At 35.2% G+C, this 13,665-nt stretch overlaps 1 protein-coding gene across 1 annotated transcript in view; it reads left to right on the forward strand.

The window, feature by feature from the left end:
• GPATCH2 (G-patch domain containing 2) overlaps positions 1-13,665 on the forward strand; it is a 119,069-nt gene that overhangs the window by 12,240 nt on the left and 93,164 nt on the right. The window contains exons 3-5 of the mRNA XM_059468549.1: positions 1,930-1,991; positions 9,813-9,995; positions 11,098-11,177. Coding sequence (XP_059324532.1) covers positions 1,930-1,991; positions 9,813-9,995; positions 11,098-11,177 — 325 coding nt within the window. The remainder of the gene's footprint in view (positions 1-1,929; positions 1,992-9,812; positions 9,996-11,097; positions 11,178-13,665) is intronic.

Here is a 13,665-nt window from a genome sequence, read left to right on the forward strand (position 1 = left end):
GGGATCGAGCCGGTTCTCAAAATTGGAATTTTTGGTTGGGAAATTGGCTGAAATATCAGGGTTGAAAGGATTTCCTGTCTTTATTTTAAAACATGCAATTAAACAATAAGTGCACAAAAAGAATCTATGAAGAAGGGATGTTGTTTCCTTTTAAATGGATGATGTAAAATTATGCACAAAGAAATCTAGGGACAGTAAAGCCATCTGTGTTATAAATAAAGTGAGGGTGTGATGTTTGCTAAAAGGCAATTACTAGGACTTGCAGTATTAGAAAGTTCAAGTCTTGGTGTCCCTCACAAAAGATGGTTCCATTCTCCTTGCATGCATATTGCTTTACTTCTGCTTAGGGCAGTTGTGCAAGTGCTGAAGTCTGTTCTGATTTTATTATGTATAAGATATAGTGTAAGTGTTGCTTATGCATCAAGAATTTGGATAAGCCTAAGATACATAAGATACAGCAAAGATTAAGGCAACTTAATCTTCAAACACAGAGCTATGTCTCTCTCTATACATATATGCTTTAAAAACTCAAACACTACTTTGTGTCATCTGCTACCATATTGTGTTTCAAATCTTGTTGGGATGCGTCCCAAAGGAAGATACTAAAAACAAATATATATGCTTATAATTAAATATGAATTAGATTAATTTTATATAGTTCATATATTTATATGAATAACTAATATATTAAAAAACTCGAGACTTGCTTTTGTAAGAAATTAGAATTTAAAAGGAAATAATTTCCTCAAGTGTACTAGTTATTTGATGTACAGATAAAAATAATTGAGTATTAAAATTTAAAAATAATTGGAAATAGTTTTTTCAAGTATAGGACAGCATGCAAATTGTAATATGAATGAGTATACAAAGGTAAAAACAGACATGAAGTTCTTGTGAGTGACTTGTATGGGGACATCAAGAGTAGCCGTAGTATTTATAAAATGTACTTGAATTTTTGTGCTGAAGTGTTTGAGTTTTTTTCTCAAGTTGTTCTACATCTCAAACTAAGTAAAATGTGATAAAAATTTTGGTGAGAATATTACCTCCATAACATAGCTACTCTCTTGATAAAAAGTGAAATAAAGGGTTTACAGAAAAGTCCTTTCATGTGAAACTCAGCCAAGTCCTATCTGTGTTATTAAAAGACCAGTCTGATTTACTGTTTAGGGACACATGAGTTATTGTATGTAACAGTGTGCATACAGCAAAGAACTAAATACCTGCTCATGTCTTTTCATTTAGAGATGTGTGTGCATGTTGTATACACACATTCTAATTTTAAGGCCATGCTGGAAGTCATAGCAAAGTAAACTGTGCCTTGTTTTTTTTGTTGTTGTTGATGATCCTGAATCATACTTACTTTCTTCAGGGTGACCTTTGTTTTGATTTAATTGGTTACCTTTATTAGAAACTTTTTCTGTTCCCCCTGAGTGGAACATCATGAAATCTTGAGCAGTATCTTTTCCAGAATATTTGCAAATTATGTTCAGAAAGATAATTTGATTTTCAGACTCTTATATTTCATGTGCTGAAGGAAGGCTTAGGCTGCTTTTGATTGAGACTTTTCCTATTTTATTGAGCAGTGGTGTTCCAGGATCAAGCTGAATTGCTCAGTATAAGAAGGGAGCAGTGAGCATTTGATGGAAGGAGATAATAAAATGCATCAATTGTGTCAGCACCTCGTTGCAGTCACATCTGGCTTACTGTCAGGGTACCATTAGATTCCTATGGTTTTATGTGCCAAAAATAATACGCTTTGTAGTTAATGGAACTGGGATATTTGCAGTTTGATTAAAAAAAATCATCCTATTTTCTCTCTGATCTCTGTTGGGCTTAAGTTCAATCTGAGCACAGCCTTGTCTCCTTAAAATTTTACGACTGAAAGATCAATTGTTCTTTTGATCTGTTTCTCTCTTTCTCTTATTACAGTGAATCCAGCAGTCTGAGCAGCAGTGATGCTGGTTTGTTTACCAATGATGAGGGAAGACAAGGTATTGAAACAATCTTTCCCTTCTCCACCCCTCAAACCACATCAGTTGAAATTCTGTAAGCGTTACAAGTTATTTCATAGGTTAATTATTGTATTTCAGTTTCTATTACTGTTTTACTGAGTGGAAGTATAGCTTGCTTTCTGTTTTGTTTTTTTTTTTCAATGTTAACAGAGGGTGTCTTGACTACATGACTTAGTCAAATGCTATGTTGAGAAACAGCCCCTGTAATATGATAAAGTTACTAAAAACTTGAGCATCTCCTAAAAATCATCTATATTAATTGCTTAGTTCCTCCAATTTTCTGACAGGACTCTGATTATAGTACTACTTCTCATACTATTCTTTTGAGATGGCTTTTTTCTTTCTTTTCCTCCAAACTGGTAGAGTTTTTTAATAGTTCTTTTTCATTCACTAATTTGTTTGAAAAGTAATTTCAAAGTAATTTCAAACAAACTGCTGTTTCTGCAGTCTAAGACTGAGATTTGAGCTGTTTAACATCTTCCCTCTAAAAAACATTTCTTTAATCTGAAATGCGGTGAAGATTAAAACTTTTGTTTTAGTACACGTAATGCTTTCACATGTTTTTCTGTGATAAAACTGTTGAGGATGGAAGTAACAGTTTGGGGTTTTTATCAGCTTTAGTCTGTGTTGCAACACATTTACCTGTATTATGCTATATTGGAGTAGAAACTTGCTATCTTTGACAGGATACAAAAATGAGACAGAAAGTAGTCTCTCAAGTATTTAAGACTTGCTTTTCTGTTGGAAATTTTAGGTTAGTGGTAACAGAGGTATTAGTTTGCCAAGGACTACTTGAGTGTGTGCAAGGAATAAAATCCTGACCCATTCCACAAACCTAGGTTAAAGGAACATTTGGGGCTTTTTCTTTTTTTTTAGTTTCTCATTCCATCTGTTTTTTTGGGGGTTGGGATTATCTTCAGTAGGGAGAGGATTTTTCCTACTTAAAACAGAAGTGTTACCTTCCTTGTTCAATGATAACTTGTGCTACACAAACTGTACCTCCCAGCCTGAGTATCTGATTTTGGTTGTGCTAACTCATGTTTTTTTAAGAGTTTAGGTTCTCTTTGAAAATTTAGATTGATTTAGGTTGATTTATGTTCAGTGCTACAATGCATGAAGTCTTTAAGTATGAGTCAAACAGATTTGCTTTTACTTCCCTATTTGAATTTCTCCTCTGACTTGGAATTTTTAAAGCATTTCTTCTCTACATTTATATGTAAGATGACCTATCACACTTCCTAATTGCACATGTTTTTCCAGTACCTTTCTGATATATTTCTATAAATATTTTTATCCTTAAATCCTGAACTATATTATTTAAACCTTTGAATAATATGACTGAAAACATATTGGTTTCTGGTTTTCATATATATTTTGTGGGAAAAGAAAACAGGAGGGATCAGTGACCGACTGTGTTTTCTCAGTGGTATGGTGTTACCTTTTTAGCGTTGGTTCGTTAAAGCTGTAGCTCTTAATTTTGTCTGGTATTTGAATCTTGTTTCAGTTTTCAATTTTCAAGCAGAAAGCATTAGACCTGAAAATGTATTCTCAAACACAAATAAAAATAAACCTTAAAAGGATATTGTCATGACAAAACATTTTTTCAATCTCTCCTTTGAACTAATAATTTTGTGGGTATGATCAGAAGACTGTTAGCTTCACAGTGGAACTCAGACACATCTGCATTATAGCTTTGGTTTTGTGAGACTTTTCTATGAAAGTACTATCAGAGATCCTACTTCAAAACCAAAATTGTTGATTTTCTAATAATGTTTATTCCCCCCAATAGTAAATACTAGTAATTTGTACTCTCCTTAATTGAGGTGAGGTTATTTTATCTCTGTGAGTTAATTTGTAGCTGAACTGAGACACATACTAAATTGACAAGAATGAAGGAAGAAGAAAGTCAGTCTAATAGAAGCAAAGGAAAGGCCTAGGTGTGATAAACAAAGCTGGAAGAGGACAGGATGGAAATGTATTAAGGGAAGAAATTGCTGGTTTTATTTTGTAGTTTTAAAGCTAGACTCTTAATTTCTGTCTAACCACTGTCCCTCCTCCAGGATATCTATATCTTATATCTATATCTAATCTTTAACATCTCTATATATCTATGTTCAGAGCATCAGCATCTTGACCTCATTTGTAGTTCAAATTTTCTGCACTTCTGACTTCAGGTTTCTGCTAAGTCAAGTGGAGAACCAGAGATTGATTAATGTTGCCTGGTGAAATACTTAGTTTAAATGATATGCCTGCCATCACTTGCAAGTTTGGGTAGCAAAGGACAAGAGGTTCCTTTTCTTCTGGGCAACATTTGTTTGTTTTGTGTTTCTGAGATCAAGAACCACATCTCATTTATTGCAGACAAGTAATATCTATAAAACTTTATTTAATTCCCAAAATCATCCTTTGGGGCACATTCTAGGAAAGTGACTAAAGCAGCAATTTCTTGGAGCATTTGACCAGTTAAATAAATAATTATGAACTTTGGAGTGCCTGATCTTGTGACCTTTAATGTTTTCCAAAATTTTTCAGAAAGGATATGGAGATAAATTTTGTTACAGTATCTAATTTTCTGTGGACAGAATCTTAGAAGAGTTTCAATTTTGATAATTTGATTAAAGAAAACCAGGTGTAGCTTTAATTGGGATAGTTCTCATCAATTATGAGATATGATAAGAGAAATTGTTGAGACTTGAAAATCCTCTCTCCAACTCCTAATATGTGCTGTACCATCTAACATTTTTTTAAGACTTCTGTACTCTTTTCCTTTCTCTGTTCCAGTCTTCCAGCTTTGTTTGATTTGTTTGGTTCCCATGGAGTCCTTATCTGAGCCCAGCCTTGTTTGCCCTCCTTTTCCAAGTTACCCAAGTGCTTACATTAAGTCATGTGAGAGAGCACAAGCAGCTCTCTTGTTGTGCTCTGTCCACTGTGGTAATTCCTTCTGGCAGAAGTAATTGTTGCTCAATTTTGGCAGGCCCAGTGTGGCAAATGTTTTTATTCTGTGAAACATTGCAAACCCTGAAGAGTTAGTCAGCAAAAGCTTAAAGATAATGGTTTGTGATGGTACTGTCAGGGATGAAGGTAGCTGCTGAACTGTTAACAAACCTCAAGTGACTTTTTGTGGGTTGTATTTTCTTCAGAGGTTTTCAAATTGGGCATTTTAGGGGTAAGATTTAACAGATAGAACCACAGTATTTTTTCTATCAAGCTCTTAAGTATGGAGGTAGAAGAATCTGCCAACAAAGTAATTGAAAGACCTAAGCAGCACCTGAAGCTTATGTATGAGAAATCCTCATGACTTCCCTTTTTTTTTCCTCTTTTTTCCTTTTGTTCCAGGTTGTATTTTCTTGGCTGTTTTGCAATTATTAAAAACTTTAACAATAAGCAGTGTCATGCCTGGTATAGGAAAATTTTAAGAGAATCTTGAGCCAAAATGTCTAGTTATGCATTGCAGCATAAAATAGCAAATCTGTGATAGGCCTAACTAGTAGCATCTCCTGCAGTTTCAAGGCACTGCACAGGTCAAAGACACTTCACAAGTTAAGCTTTCAACACAGTGTTAACAAAACTATTGTTATTCAGACACTAGTGGATGATACCCTGTTTTGGGTGAAGAAATAGTTAAATTGCAAGGATGTTCTTTAATGAGCTTTATAGCTTGGGTATAGCAAAGAAAACATAATGTGTGTTCCTGGTTCATCTATACTTGTACATTTGGGGAAATTCAGAGTTGACTTAAGACTTCTTAAATCATGGCATGCAACACTTGAAATGTCCTGTAAGATTTAAGCAAGTAGGAAGGAATATTATCTTAATAAAGTGTTAAACAGTTAAAATTGGAGAAGGTCAGAGAATGTCAGAGTTCCACTGTGGATGTGGCTAAGCGTTTAAAGATAGCTGTTCATTATTTTACCATTAAACATATATTAATTACTGTGTCCTTTATGAAGATGACCCAGTACTGATTCAGTAGAAGAATTCTAGTGAGGAACTAATTTGCACCTTGTACTGCATGTAGCTGCAGGTGACAGGGTGTGTTTCCCCATATAGAAGACAATTAGAGTGTGCAATGGAAAGTGAAATCACACCAGGTTTGAACTGGTGTGGAAAATAAGTTTATAGTCTTCACAGATGGAAAAGAAATAAGATGAAGCTGTTGCACATGACCTGAGTAGTTGAAATCCTAAATATTTCTATAGTGTACCTTTTACATGTATAGCTTCTGTCAGGGTAGTTCTGTAAAGCACAAAGAGCAAGATGCAGTGTTCCTCTGTGAAGGGGTAACTTCAGTTTCTGTTTTCCTGAAACTCCTGGGATGTGTTACAGTGAATATCCTGATATTTCCAAATGATTATTACAGCTTAGCAGTGGGGTTTTTTTTTACCTAGAAAGAGATACACTGGTCCTGGAAATGACACTGAAATCCCAGGATATTCACAGACCCTGTGCTCTTGTTCTCTGTGTGTGGGTTGGTGGATAACAGAGCAGCACAGCATCACGTGGGGTTTGTAGGACATTGATGCCAAACTTTTCACAGTAACCTCTCAAAGTGTGTTGTGATTGTTCTAGGCAAGCACATATAATGGCTGCTGGTGAGCCTGATCTGGCCATTTTGTAATAAAACAGAAAGGGAGGTAGGACTCTCTCTTAATGTGCGGTGGAAAGTTTGTTGTAAAACTGCACTGCTTTAGCTAAAGTATGATTCAGGTATAGTTTTTCTGAACATGAAAGTGATAGTGATGCAGAAGGGGTCTTCATCCATAGGAAAACCACCAGAAGCTCATATAAAATAATTTTCTAAACTTCTTAAAGAAGAAGGCAAGGAATTTAACATGGGAGCAGTACTTACATAAATATATAGACGTCATAATACGGAGTGAACTTTAGGGAAACAGTAATTGGAAGGAGGGGATGGCCTAAAAATAACTAAAAAAAGTGTGTTAAGCCAGAAACTGGCCTGAAAATTTTAGGATTGAAGTTGACATTTCTGAGCCTCAAATTGACTTTATTGGACTGATCAGTGCAGTTCTAATTCAATGTAAATTACTTTGAAGTAATTCATTGAAGCATTAACCTTACACATAAACAAGTTTGATATATTTTTAAAATGTGTTTAGGAGGATGCATGGGCTCTATTTTTGAATATCTGGTGATTTTTCTGCCTTTCCTGTACCTTGGAAAAATATCATAATTTGCTGTAGTCCTATGCTGAATCAGCATCCTAGGAGGAAAGGACAGTGTAATGAATCTTTGGAAGGCAAAAATATTGTTTTCAGCTTTTAGTATGCCTAAGATCATATTTGCTATGAATACTGTGCTGCCTTTTGAGAGCTGCAAATTAAAGTAGGATAAAATCCAATTGTTTGGTTACCAAACTCTTTGAATGGGGAGGCCTCTGTGTTTTATTGCCTCTATGTATGAGGTAGGGAATGAATTAAATGCAGTGGTCTCCCCTGGCTCTGAAAGTGGCATCCCTTCAAGGTGAAACAACTGGTAAGTAAAAGACTTGTGAGTGGTATCACCTGGATAAGAATAGTAGTAATAGGCTTATACTTGCCTCAAGGTGATAATATGATTTAAAATATTCAGAGGATTCAGAGTTGTTTAATTTCACAGACAAGGAAGCTAAAAACCAAGTATATCTGGATGCTGCTGTCATGTGGAAAAAGACTAAGAGGTTCACATCTAAAGTCTGCCTTTGGCTGTAAGCAACAGAAGTGCTTAGGGAAGTATGTAATAGTATAAAAATTAAGGTAACTTAACAGAAGATTGTTTGACATACTAATATTCCTGTTGCACAAAAAGGAAAAGTAATTTCTTTTTTTTTCCCCCAAGAACTGCTATTGGGTATATAGCAAAGATATCTGTTTCCTTCCATAGCTGCTGTTAGTTTTATTGCACATTCCACCACCCCAGTCTGAAATTGTAGCTTTCTCCCAAGGCTGCACTCCCTGCCTCTTACAGCTTCTGTCCCTGAACTCATCATGGACCCCCATTTCAGAATTCTGTGCTTATCTCCATGGATGAATTATGAGTAAGAAGACAACTTTTGAGCTCCTGATAGTATTTCTTGTTAATGAAGGCATCTGGAGCTCTCATGACAAATATAGAGAGGAAGTTTAACAAACAAAAGTTTGGAAAGTGTTTCCAAACATAAAGATTTGGAAAAAGTGTTTCCAAACATAAAGGTTTGGAAAATCAAAACAAGCGATTTCAACCTTAGTTCTGAACCACAGACCAATCTAATTAAAAGGTGTGGTTCTCCTTCCACCACCACCAGTGTCCCTCTTAAGTATTCTTAGAGTTCCTCCAAAAAGCCCATACCTGGCTGTAACAAAATGAGGATGGAATTAATGGTGAATGCCTCTGTGAAATGTCATAGCTATAAATGAGGATTAGAGTGAATAGGGAGAGCAGGTAGAAATGCTTCAGGAATGCAAAGAAATTTAAATCTTTTTTTGACCTATGTATCTCTTCTCACCTTTGTTTTCACCGTCTTCCATCTAAAAGTTCCTGTTCTGTAGCCTCTGCTAATTTTGGTTTTAGTAGTCATCATTAAAGGTGTAAGGATCCCATTTCACCTGCAAGTGACCAGTGAAGGCCTTTAATTATTCTATATTTTCTAGAAGTACTTGTTCTGATTGTATGTTTACAGACATTTTCAGTTGTGCTTGATTTCAAATATTATTTACATTGTAACAGTTTGTTTGGAGAAAGTGTGTTGGATTTTATTTTTCATGAAATTTTGGCTTTGGTTTTCATCATTTGTATTTCCCCACTATGGCATTGAGTGACAGTGAAACTTTGCACAAGTGCATTTTTATTCTTGAAATCTGTGTCTCACAAATCTTACATTTGTATCTTGCTTAATTTATTTCCAAATAAAAATGGAAATGTCAAACAAATAATTTATGTGCAGAAATAATGAAACATGGTTGGATAGTTTGAAGTAGAATAAAATGTATAGCACATACCTAATCTAAGTTTTGGGTAGAGGAAAGAAAATTTCCCATGTCTTTTGAAGCTGTTTTCTGTTCTTCTGAAACTAGATGGTGTGTATGAAAGAACATGTTTTAAAACAAACATAAACATTTCTTTTTAGTTGCCAGTGTGGTTATGAGCTAATTTTAAGATCAAATTTTCAGTCTTGTATTTTCAGTCCTGACTTATTTCTTAATTTAAATTCTACATAGATAAATATTGTCAGTAAAAATTACCAACTTTGTATTATAATGCAGTATAATTCTCAATCATGTGGTACTGTCAGTTTTCATTTAAAATCAACTTTTTCAAAACTTATTTCTAAATGAACTTAATCAGATTAACTTCATTTAGTCACATCTGTTCATGATTGTTTTCCCTTTTTACTAGCCATACAAATCATGAAATTAAGCTAATTATATACCATTATCAGCTGCAAAGAACCAGTTTCAGTTTTATACCTTTTAATTCCCTGCAGGAGATTAAGGCTTGTTTTTTTGTTAATATGTAAAGTGCAGTAACTTAAATGGATTTCCCCACAGTTATTGCCAAAAGGATTAACTAGTTTATTATTGTTTTCACTATTGTAAATTGGTTTTAAAGCATTACATTTTATGATGTTTCATTGATGGCAATGTTTGTCATGCTATTGAGAAACATTTTCCAAACAAAACTGCTATAGAGGAGTAATTGTTATACAGCTATAAAGTGAAAGAAATAATAATCCTGTCAGCGTATTTATTGATGGTAACATCTGATTTTTATTTTCTCTGCTCCTCCCTCTTTTTTGGGGGTTTGGGGGACCCTGCCCTCACACAGGTGATGATGAGCAGAGTGATTGGTTTCATGAAAACGAATCAGGTGGAGCATGTGGAATTACAGGGGTCATTCCATGGTGGGAACAAGAAGACTCCACAGAACTGGACAGAGAATTGCCTGACCCAGTCTTTGAAAGTATCTTAACTGGTACTTTCCCTCTTATGTCCCGCTCAGGGAGGAGAGGTAAGTAGCAAATCCAGCAAATGCAAGCTGTAGAATGACTTGGGTACAGTAGAAGGATATCTGTGGATTATATTAAATATGTAAAATGTGTACAAGTCTTGGAGTTACCTGTTTGTTTCCTTGAACTGTTAAATTTTTAAGATATCGTTAGAGAGAAATAACTCAAAGTCAATTATTAGGAAAGTCAGAAGATGCAAAATGGCTCATTTTGATGACCTGCTGTTTTTATTTCTCTCAATGTTTGCATTGAGAATTTTTCAACATTATTTCAAGTGAAACCTGATGTTCCATTTTGCTCCTGGCCTTTGCTGTAATGTATAGAATACTATAGAAGTTCATTAATTTAAAGGCTGGAAAGACTATTGTGACCATCTGCCTTGCTTTATGGCCATGTTGTTTGTACAGAAGCGGGAAGGGTACTTCTGGAGCATGGATTGAGATTGTAACTTAGAAAATACCCTTTTTCTTTATTTCTAAAGTACTTCCCACCACTGTGGATCCAGTGTTACCAATGGTAAACTCTACCAGTGTTGGACTGCATTTACAGCTAGGAACACGCTCTTGTCCACAGATTGAAGCTGTCAAACCTCAGCTTGCTACCAAAGAATTTTGTTGTACCTTCCTCTGCCACAAAGATCTTCTTTCCCATTCAAATACAAATCTGAGCAGTGGTCAAATCACTTTTAAACTACTACACTGAATGTATTGAATCCTTCTGTGAGGATTATTCTCTAGACACTTGGATTGCTTTGAAGGACTTAGTCTCTGCAGATTGGCCAGATTTAATGTTTCCTAGTGATAAGGAAGTTGTAAGTGATGCAAAAATCACCTTCTACTATAGTTCTGCTATGCTCTGCTTGTGCTGCCAATGGTGCATCGATCCAGGATGGCAGTAAGAATAGCTGCAGAATTTTAAATTTTCTTGATAATTTATTCTTTCCCTTACTTTTCCCATTTTGTGCTCTGTTTCCACCAGTAAAATGTTTGCCAATAAAATGATTTTGTTTAACAGAGTTCATATTGATAGATTGGTGTGTATTGGTGAATTTTATTGGTTCCATGGTCGAGAAAATATTCTTAAACAAACTTGTATTTTTTGTAGGTTTCCAGAGTAGATGTAGTCATCTTCATGGAATGCCAGCAAGAAACATAAAAAAGGCTTCAGGAAACCAGAATGCACTGGTAGGTGTTCTCATTTTTGTAAGCTCGTGCACTGCTCTCAGGGTATGCTTCTAGAAAAGCATATTGTTCTTATGCTTGTTCCCTGACATTATGGATGGATAATGGAACTGGAAGACTTGCTGCCACTGCTCCCTGAGTGTATGTTTACTCTTTTTAAATATTCTGACATTCCACTGCAGAAGAAAGAATCTGATACTGTTTCTCAGTACTTGTTTTGAACTAAGCAAAGGAAAAAGTTTTCAGTGCGGTTGTGTGTATATATGTGTATAAGTTACTATTTTCAGTATATGTCTTATGTCTATATGAAAACATGTTTCACTTCTATGATGAAAATCAAATAAATTTCTTTTCTGATAATAAAAAAGCTTTCAGGATGCATTTTAGTGCAATTCAGGTCATATTTTTTCCCAAAAATCTGTTTTGAAAAATATGTCCCTGTTTTCTTTTGTTTGCTTTACACCTGTGTGGTCAGGCAAAAAGGGTGTATACAAAAGAAAATTAAAACAGATTATCCAAGTGCCTGCCATAGAGATCATGCATTTCTTTGTACTGAGCCTGTTCAAAGCTGGCACTACAAATGGGATGTTTGGGGTTTTTTAGTACCTACATCCCTAGGAGCAGTGTTTATAAGTGGAGGAAAAAATTCACCTGTCTTTGCATTTCTGTGCAATCTAATACCTGGATTTTCCTACAGCTTTTGTCTAAAATAAGTTTCTAATATTTTTTTTTTCAATTTTTCCTTGGAGAAGGGCATGATGAGAAGAGAAATTTGACTTTTTAAATTTAAATGCTAAAATGTATTAATTATATCCCAGTCTATTTCTTTCTTATAAGAAAAATGTTTGGAAGGGCATGTTTGAGATCCTTTATCAGGTGTAATAAACATAGGCCAGGACAATAAATACTGCAACATGGATATTCTTTGTTGTTTGACAACATTAAATGTTTTCAGATTTAAGTTGCCTAAAAAACATAAGTTGCTTCTGAGAAATGTCATAGTTATTATATGTGGAGAAAATAGAAAGGACCTGCTAGAAATTTAATTCATTTTGAAGAGGCAAGGTTTTTATAATTGAAGTTACTGTCCAATAATTGCCATTTGGAGCTGAATAAGATGCTTTAAAACCTTGGCCTGCGATCTCTGCTGTTAGTGGTCGTGAATTAGATGAATGCTATCTAGTTCTTGGTTTCCTATCTACCTATTTTTATTTTTGGTTCAGTGCTTGCTTGAGCATATCTGGGATTTGTAGCCCATTTTCTAGGCTTATTGCAATTTCACTCTGGTATTTTATAGGAGCTATTATAACTGATAGGTTAGCTTCATGGTACTGATGATACATGGCTTAACTACCCTAAAATCTTCCTTTTCCTCTAAATTGTAAAAAGGGGATTAAATTTCAATTGATGAAGATATACTGTGAATGCATATATATAATAAAAAATCCTAATGTTTATTTTCTGCTGGATTGTCCTTAGGAGTCCATTTTGTCTTCCACTCATGGTATCCCATATATAATGATGGTATTGTAGTTCCCTTTATAACAAAAATCCAAGCCAATCTACTAAAGACTGATAATTCAGTTACCTCCAGTTATTAAATATGTCATTTGCATGGTGTTGTGGAAGAAGGTTGGCATGTGAATGTAGCTTCTGAGTCACTATGTTTAGGCAGGAGTCACAAATTGAGGGGATGTGCTGTTAGCTCTGCAGCTGCAGCTTTCTGACCTCCTTAATGACTATTTATGTTTGTGGTCACATCTGCTGCATCTGTCTTTGCAATATAAACCAGAGCTCATGTGCTTCCTTTTGTCAGTGATTGCTTCTTAAACAAAATCTTCTTTAGATACTTAAATTCAATGACAAAAACGTCATTTAATACCTGTGACATCTGATAACACAGAACAAGAAGTAATTGCTGCTATTAGATGGTAACAGTGAAGAAGAGCAAGAATGCTGTAAGAAAGATTAATATCCTGAGGAAAGAACACTGCAGACTCGAGTTATTGAACAGAATTGCGGTGTGAATGAATTCTCTTCTAGCAGGAAGGAGTCTGATGTCTGTATCACTGCTTTTACACAGACCTGAAAGGGAGACAATGTTAAAAAATAATAGATACAGTACCTAAAAGATACACATTATATCTTCTGTTCAGTCTTAGGGTTTGTGATTTGTATCCACAGAATGTGAGCATGCAGTTGGCTTTTTGCCTGCGGTCAAGGCTTAAGGTTTTTTGAAAAGCTTGGTTGAAGGTTCACAATTATAGCAGCCAGCAAAGCCTGGGTGAGATCACAGGTTTGGGGAAGGCAGAGAGAGGAGCTATGATAATGGCTGGATATACCCTCATCCTCTCTCAGAAAGTGTTTAATGCCCAACTATTTGAGTGTTTTCTTGTAAGAAGAATAACAGGCTAAGAGTGGGAGTATTTCTTGCTGCAGACCAAGGAAACTGCCTGCTCACATGTTCACAGCACGGTGGGAGCTGAGGATC

Source organism: Ammospiza nelsoni, chromosome 3 (genome assembly GCF_027579445.1).
Source record: "Ammospiza nelsoni isolate bAmmNel1 chromosome 3, bAmmNel1.pri, whole genome shotgun sequence".
Lineage (NCBI taxonomy): Eukaryota > Metazoa > Chordata > Aves > Passeriformes > Passerellidae > Ammospiza > Ammospiza nelsoni.